We start from the raw sequence: 12588 nt of genomic DNA, 5'->3' as shown, positions 1-12588 counted from the left end.
GGTTCTTGTTTGCTTCCCATCTTTGCTGTTATAATATTGATGCAATTTTAAACCCTTTCAAAAATCTCATTTCAATACAAAAGTTTCTCCTCGTGTGACACAACATGCAATTGTAGATGTGAAAAGAAAAACTTCTATAGACACCAATTTTAGTCCTATGAAAGCAAAGACAATTTCTATAGTGGCCACCTTTTCATCCTGAAAAATAGAAAACACAAAAAAATATCCATCCAACACTGTCAGAATCTTCAACTTGATTAAAGTTATTACCCACAAAATCTTAACAAGTTATTAGTTCTCAAAGTATTTCATTGATGGCTAGCATTTGTCCATTGTTTTTTTCACGTTCTTCAATTCTCTCAAAATTACAAAAATCAACTTTGTCAATAATAATAAAATGATCAATGACCATCCTATTCATAAATAAAAAAAATAATCATTTTATTGAATTAATAATGAATACCCAAAAGAGAGAAAATCTTACCAGAAATTAGGTTTGGCATGCCCTTTGGTCTCTGATCGCCGCCGCTGGTGTCTTGTGGTGGAGCTTTGTTGACGTCGCTCTCTGGTCGTTGTCGTTCTAGCTCTTTGGTTGCTACCATTGGTCATGCTCAATGGTGGCTAAAGTCATGCTCAATGGTGGCTAAAGTCATCATGAAGCCTAGGTTATCGTGACTTCTTCGAAAACTTATTTACCACTTGTCACTAACCTTCGTAGAGCCTTGCTTCCAGTGATAGGAGCCAGCACAATGTCGAGATCATCACGTCTTCTTTCAACCGCTCGTTGCCAACCTTAAAGATATTCTGTTACAACAAATTGATTTGGGAAAGGGGATTGAAATTAGGGTTGGAGAGTTGTTTCTAACTTTAATGAAACAATGAGTTTGATTAAAATTCATCCTAACAATTAATTTTAATCCAACCATTATTATTTATTTAAATTGAAATTATAGTTTTTTTTTTAAATTGAGGAGATCCACTCCTCAAAGAACCACTCTGTCACTGATGGCGAACAACCCCAAGAACCACTCTGTCACTGATGGCGAACAACTAAACTACACTCATCAGTTTCTTATACTTATATTGTTATAGGATATTCATTTTTTTTACGTGAATAGTGATAAGAAAGATGGAGTAAAAGTTTATTAACAAGTAGTAATAATAATACATACGTAAATTAACATGAACCTCAAAATCCTAACTGATTTTTATTTTCATATCTTACAATATTTTCTATAGTAATAATAGTAAATCCCGAAACGTTTTTTAGGTGAGCAAAATTAATTACTACTTCAAGAATGTGATTCTTACGTGTAAAAAGAAAAAAAAAAGAATGTGATTGTTAAATATTTTTTTTCTAAAATTCAAAATTTGTAATGGAAAAATTTAGGACCTCCCAAAATTTACCGCTAAATATTTGACTGCTTATTTACCATATGTTTTCTTCTGCCACTGACTACGCACTGGTTTCGGTGCCTACAACAAAGGGAAAGGGTTCCCTTTTATAGCTTCTGTGGCAAAGGAAACAACGCTCTCTTACGTGACATAAACATGCTCTCCAACACAACAGGCAACAAACAGCCTTTGCTTCTTTCTTTTCATCTCACGAATTCATATATATTCATTCTGTAGTGACCCTTTCTCTCTCTCTTCCTACCATTTTCACAAACCTTTTTATTGCTCCCATTTCTCTCTCTCTTGCTACATTCTTTCTTGCAGATAAAGCAACTATTTTTTCCAAGCTCTTCCTCTTCAGTTCCATTCCATTCCTCACAAGAGTCTCTGCATTCTTGATTTCACAAGAACATACCCTCCTGCAAGAACCCGTTTTTCACTTTTCCAGCTTCTTATATTCGGATTCTCGGGAGTGAAAATGTTCAATGCGCTATTCAAGCCCAAATTCTATTCCAAGTGGTACTTCTCTGTTTCCCTCCTTCCCTTTTTTATTTTCTTCTTAAAATAACAATAATGATGATGAAATTAAAATGTGAAATAGCAAATCGCGGTTGAAGTTAATAAAGATGAGGCTGGAGACGATATGCAAGAAAAGGAGCGCGGTGCAGAAATTTCTGAAGAAAGACATTGCCGACCTTCTTAGGAGTGCCCTTGATTACAATGCATATGGAAGGGTATTTTTTCCTTCCCATTTTTTATTGTATATTGTGATATGTTATCTACACCATGTGTATATTCATTAGGCTTGTTAATTAGTCTTTACACTTGAAGCAGGCTGAAGGAGTTCTGGTCGAGCAAAATCTGACGTTTTGCTATGAAATCATTGGAAAATTTACTACTTGCATATTGGGTCACGTTGGAGACCTTTGTAAGCAGAGGTATGATTTTCTGTGTATGCAGTAAAAGAATTAGTATTTTTCTTTTTTGTCTTCAATCACTCTTGCGTTCCTTTTGTTGGGAGGTTCACTGGTTAAGCAGAAGTTTAACTTGACAATATTTTAATTTTCTTCAATAGGGATTGCCCCGCTGAATGCAAAGAAGCTATACAGTCATTGATATATGCTGCAGCAAGATTTTCTGATCTGCCGGAACTACGCGAGCTCAGAAGCTTGTTCACCGGGAAATTTGGGAATTCTCTTGAACTTTACATAAGTAAAGAGGTAATGGATGGGACCACTCTTATAGCCTGTAAATTGTTTTCATGATGACAACTTTGTTTCCACTTTCTACCACTTACTTGAATAATTGCAGTTTGTTGAAAAGTTGAGGCAGTATCCTCCTTCGAAAGAGATGAAGATCCAGCTGTTGCATGATGTAGCGCAAGAGTTCTCTATAGAATGGAATAGCAAGGCTTTGGAGCAGAGACTTCACTCACCGCCTCAGTTACATTTAGTAAGTTTTACTTATAATTGATGATTAGTTTTTTCTTTATTTTTTATCATCTAAATAATCAAGCATATGTTTCAGCAAAAATATGAATCTGAATTGGATAATTAGAAGTGAATTGATATATACACTTATTCAGCTATACATTATATTCAACAACTGAACCTTGACACTATCAAGTTTAAGAATGCTTTTGGCTTACCTCAGCTTTTACAGCTATGTTCACAAAAGTGATTACTTATTCCAAGCATCCTTCTTGTTGAAGGGGAAGGCTAAACCTGATCTACTAAATGATCATGAGGATCACAAGAACAATGATGTCTCCCTATTTGAAGGAAAGAAGGATACCAGTGATGCCTATTGGAGGTCGCCACGAAGCAGCACTGAAGATGACAATTCATCGCTGGACGGCCATAATAAGGCTTGTTCAAGTTCATTAGGAAGCGTATCAGAGGATGAAACAGAAATTAAGAGGCCATTTTCCTACAACCTTGTTCCACCTCCTTATGTGAAACAAAAATTGAAGAAAGGTGAAAGTAATATGAACAAACCAACAAAATCAGAAGAAGCTCTCAAGCTACCACACGAGGATAACAATACTTTTTCAGATTCTAAAACGTGTGGCACTGCAAAGCTAGAAGACTCAAGTGGAAAGGAGTCAGAGAAAGCAAAGAAACAACCCCAACAGACTAAACCTGCAGAAGAAGAAAAAGAAAGAACAGTGGATGGGCTCTTAATGCATTACACTAGGAAACAATCTCATCATCCTTGTTTTCAACATGACAAGGGACCAGAAATGGTGAGGAGGACAGCGAGACATGTGCATCCTAGTCTGCCAGATTATGATGATTTGTTGGCTCGTCTTGCAGCTCTCAAGAAGACAACCCAACCAGCCTAGACTAACCAGCATCACATCTTTTATTTCCTGATTTATTGTTAATCCAACCTCTCACCGGCCACTGACAAATAGTTCTTCCATTCTTATATGAATTTTTTAGATTGATATAAATTTAATGTCATTCTTTTTTCAAAAAATTATAAGTAGGTGCAGTTATTGACCCACTCACTTATTTACATTTACAATTTCAGATAATGAAGTCGAAAAGAAAATTTTGTTAATTTTCAGGGTTAAGTTATTTTTTTGAATTAGAAAGTATTTGATAAAATTAATTAATAAATGTAAAATGATATATAAACATATTTATATGATTTTCATATAATTTTTTAATTTTATGAAATTATATTTCTAGCTAATTATAATTTAAAGTTTTTTAGTTGATTTTGATCTTTTATATTTTTTTGCAACTCCTATGATTTTTTTAACAGTCATATTTGGTTAAAATTTTAAAATAAATAACAAAATCATTAACGTAGAGAAGGAAATGATGAATGAAAAAAAAAACTGGAAGTTATAAACTCAAATTCTACTATAAATAACGTTCAGAACAAAATGTTAGGACCTTTTTTAAAAGAAAAATAAATGCCATGCTGTGATATAAGATAAGTTCATTAGAAAACACTTTTAATTTGGTCAACAAATGGATGGATCAAAACTACTTAATTTTAAAAATTATAGACTAAATTTGTGTATTTATAAAAGGGAACAAAAATAGCAAATGAAAATAATTTATTGTTTACCTTAAAAAAGTTGCAACTTAAATATTACATTAACATGAAAAGTGTAATTAATTTAAAATTAAAATGATGGACTACAATTAGGAGTGTTTGTGACTCGGTTTAATTCAATTTTTTTATCGAAAAGTCGCTCGAACTAAAGTTAAAAAAGTTTAATTTTGTTCGATTTTCATTTAAAATAAAATTGAAATTAAACCAAACCAATATTTTACGATTTGATTTGATTCAACCTTTACGATTTTTACTAAAATATTATTTTATTAAATGTATATACTTTCTTTTTGTATTTTAAATAAAATGACATTAAAAATATTATTGATAACAATCTACAAAACTTATTAATATGTTAAACCTTCTAAAAAAATTGTAAAATTTTATCTATTGTAAACCAAACATATCTTAATTAAAAAAGTCATATGAAAAAGAAAGTAATATGCATTGTATAAATTTTGTATACATAACATTACAAAAACATTATGAAACTCAAGTGATATATATATAAAATGCGCAACACTAGGTAATACAAGTGTTGCGGTTAGGTTCGATTTCAAAAACACAAATCGCAAATGGAACCAAACCAATCGATTTGAGAAAAAAAATCATCCAAACAAATTAAAAAAAACGGTTTGATTTGGTTTTCAATTTTTTTTAGGGATTTTTTATTTTTATTTTGGATCAATTTGAGTTTGAATGCCCCTATACTATACAATACAATTTGGAGATTACTTTTAGATCTTATTATTGGACTTGGTTCTTACAATGAAAAAGTGAAAGTGAAATACCTAAAAGGAAAATACCTTTTTGCCCCCATTTCAAAATTCCTCACCCCTCCCTCTTCTTTCTTCCGTTACTCATGTCTCCCCCCACCTTCCTGGCACACCTCCCCTTGTCTCCCCCTTTGTGGCCCAAAACCTCTCCTAAACCTTCCCTTCCCAAACTCTTCATTCTCTCCTAACAAAAGAGAAAGAGTTGAGAGGCGAAAAAAAAAGATGATAGAAAAAGAGAATGAAAAAAATATAACAAACGATAAAGAGATGTATGATTATTCTTCTTTTCATTATGACTCTTTGTTTGTTTGTGAAATTTTTTTCCTCGAGGAATTTCAAAAAGAGGTTCCAAGTGAAGAATGCCAAATTCTAAAATCTAACTCTTTGTTTGATGATGAAGTCTCCCATGTGAAAAAGATCGAAGATGAAGTTTTAATGGAGGAATGTAAGACTCTATTTCTTCTAAGTTGAATGATGAGGTTATTTCTTATTGTAATTTTGTTTGTTGTCTTACTATGCAAACTCTTTCATTCTAATGCCTAAGAAAGAACTCTACATTAAGGATCAATGGACAATATAATTTGGAATGGATGCACATGAGAAACAAGGCAATTGGGAGAAGAAGAGTTTGGATCATCTCGTCTCTAGACCTAGTGTTTTGATTGATATACAACATGTGTTAATTATTTATTTATGTAACATCTTTCATTAAAAAAATAGCACATGCTAAAAGAATATAAAATCTCAAAATTATAATAATCAGAAAATATCTCTTGTATATAAATAAAGTCAAATAAATAAATCTTTACATATGTAAAAATATTAATCCTCAAAATATTGACATCTAAACTAAATGAACATTAAAAATATAATAAATATTGACTGCTTATAAATTGGAAAATCATTTACTCTTAGAACACTAACTAAATTGGTTTTTAGACAATCTTCTTATTGACCTTTTAAACTATTCATAAAGGCATGTATTGTGTTGTGTAGCCTGATATAGCAATGTCCTTTAAGCAAGCTAGTGTAACTTTTCCATTATTGGGATGATATGCAAAGCACTTTGAGCAATGGTGGCCTTTGATTTCGTCTTTATTATAGAATGATAAACTTATAGTTATTCATTATTCTTACTTATTTTGTATACTTGTGTCAAAAACCTTGTATTGTGACAAGATAATGAAGCCGTAAAACTAAATTTGTTCATTTTCAGGGTTAAGTTAATTTTTAGAATTAGAAATATTTGATAAATTTATTAATAAATTATAAAATGACATATAAATCATGTTTATACATTTCTAGTATTTTTGTTAGATAGTCACATTTGACTAAAATTTTAAAATAAATAACATAAAATTAATGTACTTAAGGTAATGACGAAAGAAAAAAAAAACTAGGAAGTTATAAACTCAAATTCTACTACAAGTAGCGTTGAAAAATGTTATGACTTTTTTTAAAATAAAAAGAAAAATAAATGTGACAATTTAAGATTAGATAAATTAGTAAAGAATTTTTTTATATATCAAATAAACACTTTTAATTCGGTCAATCGATGGATGGGTCAAAACTTTGATTTTAAAAATTAGAGACTAAATTTGTGTAATTATAAAAAGAGAACAAATACAAATTTATTTAATATAATAATAATAATAATAATAACAATAATAATAATAATAATAATAATAATAATAATAATAATAAATTGTTCTATGATGTCACGTACCAATTTTATATTCATTTCCTCTATAATAATGAAAAAATCATATTATTTTTATTTTTTATTCATTAATAACTATCTTTTAAATATTTACATTAATTAGAATATATTTATTTAAGTCAAATTGATAAAAAATACTTTCTAACTAAATTTTTACACAAACTATGATATGAATTAAATTTTCTTATGGTGTATATTTAAGTTCAACAATAATATGACAAATTATTTATCATTTTTATAATGATTATTGTAAAATAATTACACAAAATTATTTAATTACATTGTTTGCTATACTAAGGTTAGACCTTGCAAATAAAGATTATACTAGGAGATATCATTTATTTGTGATTACAAGAGAAATAACTGTTTATTATTGTGTAAGAATTGTACTAATTAAAATTTATTTAAACAATTTTTCTTTATCTATTATTTTTATTATTTGTTGTAATTATCTTTAACCAATCTAATATATTATATTAATATTTTTTTTAATAAAAATAAAAATCTAATATTTTCAAATAATTTAATTTATTTTTTTACTTACTAAAAAGATATATTTTATTTTCATGAACCTCATCATCCTAATTGTTTTCAATTTTCATATCTTTCATAGTAATGATAACAAATCTGGAAACGTTTCTTAGGTGAATAATTAGTGTTTGATTTATAATTTCATTTTCTGAAAATTGTTTTTATTTTTAAAAGATTAGAATTTTGAAAACATGTTTGGTTTGATTTCTTGTTTTATGTTTTCAAGAAATAAAAACATAAGAAAATGTTTTCAAAAATCCAACCAAACGTATTTTCATCCAATAATTTTGTTGGTACACGCTGCATAATATGAGGTCCATAGGATTTTTTTCTTTTAGAATATAATTTTGAAATTAATTTAAAATTAATGGTCCAATCAAGAATCAAATATGTGACTTTTGCGTTATTAGGACAACACTCTAACCAACTTAGTTAATAAACCAATTATGTTATAAATTAATTAATGGCGTTATATATAATACTAAAATATCTAATCTATATTTAATGCAGATGTAAATTTATCTAATAAATTTTGGGATAATTAATTTTTATCTAATAATTAATTTGTTTACATATATAAATTGTAAATAAAAATCATATTTAAATAGTTAATTTGTTTACATATATAAATTTCATATAATAAACATCTAAATACATCATTCAATTAAATATCATATTTATTTATTTTTCAATTATTATAATAAACATCCAAATACATCATTCAATTAAATATCAAATTACTTTAAATATTATTTACTGTAATAAAAATCTAAATACAAAATCCAATTAAATATCAAAATTTTTAAATTATCAAATTTTGTAAATAAAATAATATAAAGAAAAATTATAATTTTATAAAATATTCAAAACATACGCATTAATATATTTTTCTCATTTTGTATGCAGAGCCCCAAAAGCCTTACGAGATTAGATGCTATAATTTTGCTATAAGTTTAGCCTCATTCTTTGTTACTCACCCTCCTGAAATAAGAAATTTGTGCTTTTTTGTTATTTGAGAGAATTTCTTGGATACTTACACAACCCATTCATAAGTACCGTTTAAAGATCCATCAAGAACATTTCTTTTCTTCAACACAAACTCAATTTCTTCTTCCACTCAATTTCTCTCTCTTTTTCTTCAATTCTCACACAAAACGAAACCATGAAATCCGACAGAGGGAAGGAGAAAGAGAAAGAGAACGATCGCTGCATCAGTTCTCATATGCAGACCCTTCATCGCCGTCTTCTCCACGCCTTAAACCTTGGCACCAGATCTCAACTTGCACCCCCCATCCCACCCAGTCACTTCCCTCCAGGTCCTTATTCCGTGAAATTTTCTTTAAATTTTCTATCTATTTTACTTCCGACATAGTGGGCACCCTTCTACCCATCCTTTAATTTTCTATCTCGTTGGTTCAAAGTGATTGAACTGTGTTTTTCGTTTCATGGTTTTTCTTTTGGTCCTGGGTCTGAGACCACGGTGTCCCCTAACACATTGGTCAGAGAATTATCTGCTCACGGTGTGTAGTGTGTGGCTGCTGCTGTCACAAGAGAATTTTGCACATGGTGAGAATCGAACATGGTTCTCCCGTTAAATAAATCGTTTTCACCCACTCATGTGAATGCAGCAGGGCGTTACACCGTTGTGCCAACCCTTCGGGTTTTTAGTTTCATGGGTTGTTGTTGTTGTTGTGAATCTTTTTGAATCTCTCTCTCTCTTTTTTTTACAGACATTTTGATGAGAAGACAAATAGATGGAAAAATGTGCTATGATCAATTGGTGCGCTCTTGATTCATTATCAGGAGATGCACGTGCAGCATGTCATGCTATTGTTAAGGTGCATTGTTTACATGCTTATTTATTTATTTATTTATTTCGGGCTTTAACCGTAGTTAATAGAACATGTGAACCTGAATTTGGAGTTTCATGCTAGTTCATTAGAGTTATAAATCGTACATGACTGTATTTACTTGAAAAGATTGAAGAACTTAGAGAATTTTTTTTATGAATTTGCTTGAGTCAATTGCACTCAGCATACTTAGGAAGTTAGGATTATATTTACATCAGGGGAATTACCTACAATGACTTATTACATTACAATTCAATTACAAATAAATAGAAGAAAGAATTTCCTAAGGGGCCACTTGGTTTGAGATTTCACTTTGTTCCCTGTTTTCTGATGTATATACAAGAAAAAGTGAAAATAGAAAACAATAAAAAGTCATTTTTTACTGTACTAACTTTTGAAATCAGTAAATAAAGTGAAAACAGAAAATAATAATAGAAAATATTTTCTCAAGGCAAACATATACTTTTTGAAACTGGTTACTAATGTAATACTATGTGAATTCCAACATATATATTTATGTAGAATGGTTTGATATAAATTAGTTGCTCTGATATTTTCAATAACATTGAAATATGTACTTCCCTAAGTTGCTTTAATTCTTTAGGAACCTGTTGCCGATATTTTGGGAGCGCATTATTATGGATTTTTCAATGCAAAAGTGAGGCTTTGTTAAGCATGGCATCAGATGTGGCAGTAAAGGTAATTAGTTTTATACCCAATTCATTATTGCAATTCCATATGTTGGATCTTGTCTATTGTCTGTCATCCTTGCTATCTTCACATCAAGTAGAAGTTGCAACACCCTGTGCTATTGCTTTGAATTTGGTAATCTCAAATTTGAGTGCTACAAGTGAGAAGGCAGTTATGGAAGCATTGAAAGAAACAGAGACTTCCATGCGTATTGTTGGAAATAGAAAAGATTTTGCTGAAGGTGCAAAAAAAATTGAATATTTTGAAGAGACGACTTTGCTTTTGAGCACAATACTGTGGCGCTGGCCTCCTTCTAGGTTCCCTGTTGGTAATGATGTTATACTTATGAAAGTCTTAGCAAACATCCATACAAGGACAGATAGTTCTATTAAACTTACACTTTTAAAGCTGTACACATCTTTATGTATTAAAATATCCCTCCACCTTCCACTACAAACAAAAAAATTTCCTTATTATCATCCATTCTCAAGTATTTAGGCTAGCTAACGTCTATTTTGTTACCAGCTTTATGTGATTCTGTAGCAAGAAAACTTATAGAGGATGGAGAGGTATTTCCACAAATGTTTGTGCTTGCTCAATGTCTATTGGTAATATTTAATTGTTCTCTAAGATGATCACTGTAATATAATGTATTACTCCTGATAAAGATTGGTTTTATCTGTTCAGAGATCCCAAGCGAATTGTTTAAAAGTGGTTGGTTTGTGTGGTGAAGCTCTTGTTGATGCAATAATTTGTGGGATGACAGAAACTGGGCTTAGTTCTAAATAAATTGGGAACAACCATGGGTCTTTGTCAGTGGAAGCATGCCAGTCGGCTCTAATTACTCGCTGGGCGGGTGATCATCATATCAAGTTTTGGAAACAAGGAATTGATAGAATTCTCCTTAATCCTCCTGATTGAAAATATTCAAGACCAATTGTCTAAACCTGTCTTGTCATTGAAAAAACAAATATCCATGGTAAAAGAGGGATTAAAAGCCAATTATCATCTTGGTCTTGGGAGTTATCTATGACTATGAGACATTCTTGGGTGGCTTACTATTCACTGTGGAGAAAATTTAAACCCTCGTACTCATGGAAGTGAGCTCTGCATCAACTTACTAATTACATGTGCATTGTAAATTGTATTCTTTCCATTATAATTTCTTGATGGATTTATCATGTGTATACATGTTGATGTTATAATATATATCCTATGTCTCAGTTTCTTACTAATACTGTTGAAGGTTGATTATATTTCTGAAATTTTATAGGTGAACTTTTATTTCACCTTCACTGTGTTGATGCTCTCCAACTATACTAATTCTAATTTCTCCTTTGTCTATAGCTTGAGTTTTGTGGATACACTTGAAAAATGGTGCCGAATATGTCAAAAGGATATTGCTGATCCTTTTCAAGGCGAACCAGTATCAAGGGCTGTTCTCGTGATGATCCATTCTCCACGTAATTCTATCTCCTCGCATGCTAGATTCTTATTATTAGATGTACTGAATGCGAAAGGCTTGTCAGGCTTGAAAAGCTTAATTTAATACATACTCTGGATTATACATCATCCCTAGAAAGTTATGGATCATTTGATAAACTTCAACTGGTTATTAACTTAATTGGGTTGACTTGTCTTTCAAGTTTACCAGAGTATCAAAGATGTATCATAGAGAGCAAAGGGATAAAGGCAATTGCTCTTCTTGTGAAACGATGCTTGATTCAAATTCATATTATAAAATCTGGATGCTATTATCGCTTTGAGAATTAAGGGTTTTGATGCTATTATTGCTTGAATCTTATCCCAATTAAATTCATACTAAAAAGTTGGGATGATGGTTTTGACACAATTCTTGTATGAATTTGATTCATACTATAAAATCGAGATGATATGCTTTGAGAATTGACGATTTTTATTCAATTATTGTATGAATTTCATTCATACTATAAAATCGAGATGGTTTGCTTTGAGAATTGACGGTTTTGATGCGGTTGTTGTATGAATTTTTATCCAAATTCATACTAGAAAATTGGGATGGTATGCTTTGAGAATTGACGGTTTTGACGAAATTATTGTATGAATTTTTATCCAAATTCATATTAGAAAATTGTGATGATATGCTTTGAGAATTATGGTTTTGATGCAATTATTGTTTGAATTTTAATTCAAATTCATACTATAAAATCTGGATGGTATTATTGTGGGATTTGATGCTATTATTGTATGAATTTTATTCAAATTCATAGAAAAAATTGGGATGGTATTTTTATAAAAGAGAAGTTGAACAACGGTCACAAGGTGTGAGATGTTGTAGCCCTCAAGAGTTACAGACACCAGAACAACCAACTAACAAAATACACCACATAAGTAAGCACTAGAGACGCCCATGTGCAACTTTTCAACCAAACAGATTATCTCTCCTAGTAATCTTGGAGCAAGGTTTATGTATTAGTAGATGATGCAATTCTGGTTTAAGCTACATACTAAAAGTGTAATAGGTGCCTGGTTTTGGTTCCTTTCTAGATTTAATCTAATCTGTTTAGGAACCAAA

General features: G+C 30.5%; 1 protein-coding gene and 1 long non-coding RNA gene across 7 annotated transcripts; both read left to right on the top strand.

The window, feature by feature from the left end:
• Window positions 1-1005: 1005 nt before the first annotated feature.
• LOC114373412 lies at window positions 1006-3816 on the top strand. The gene is made up of 6 exons (XM_028330876.1): window positions 1006-1067; window positions 1997-2129; window positions 2230-2333; window positions 2471-2615; window positions 2707-2862; window positions 3011-3816. Exons 1-6 carry the CDS (start codon window positions 1006-1008, stop codon window positions 3737-3739), a joined length of 1329 nt encoding a protein of 442 aa, XP_028186677.1. The 3' UTR covers window positions 3740-3816.
• Window positions 3817-8472: 4656 nt separating this feature from the next.
• LOC114376068 lies at window positions 8473-11939 on the top strand. Of its 6 annotated transcripts, XR_003658897.1 has the most exons (5): window positions 8482-8810; window positions 9225-9332; window positions 9949-10642; window positions 10722-11134; window positions 11382-11939. It is a non-coding gene; the product is annotated as an uncharacterized LOC114376068 (long non-coding RNA). The 6 variants fall into 6 exon arrangements; XR_003658899.1 differs by having other exon boundaries at window positions 8473-8810; window positions 10703-11833; XR_003658901.1 differs by having other exon boundaries at window positions 8474-8810; window positions 9949-10603; window positions 10722-11833.
• The last annotated feature ends 649 nt before the right edge of the window (window positions 11940-12588 follow it).

Source organism: Glycine soja, chromosome 11 (genome assembly GCF_004193775.1).
Source record: "Glycine soja cultivar W05 chromosome 11, ASM419377v2, whole genome shotgun sequence".
NCBI classification, from domain to species: domain Eukaryota; kingdom Viridiplantae; phylum Streptophyta; class Magnoliopsida; order Fabales; family Fabaceae; genus Glycine; species Glycine soja.
The sequence above is the reverse complement of the archived record's forward strand: the minus strand, read 5'-3'. Positions and strand labels throughout refer to the sequence as shown.

Coding starts and splice junctions, on each gene's coding strand:
- LOC114373412 (XM_028330876.1), top strand. CDS start 1,006: ATGGCGAACAACCCCAAGAACCACTCTGTCACTGATGGCGAACAACTA. Junction 2,130..2,229: donor ATTACAATGCATATGGAAGG/GTATTTTTTCCT, acceptor CACTTGAAGCAG/GCTGAAGGAGTTCTGGTCGA. Junction 2,863..3,010: donor ATTTAGTAAGTTTTACTTAT/AATTGATGATTA, acceptor AACTGAACCTTG/ACACTATCAAGTTTAAGAAT.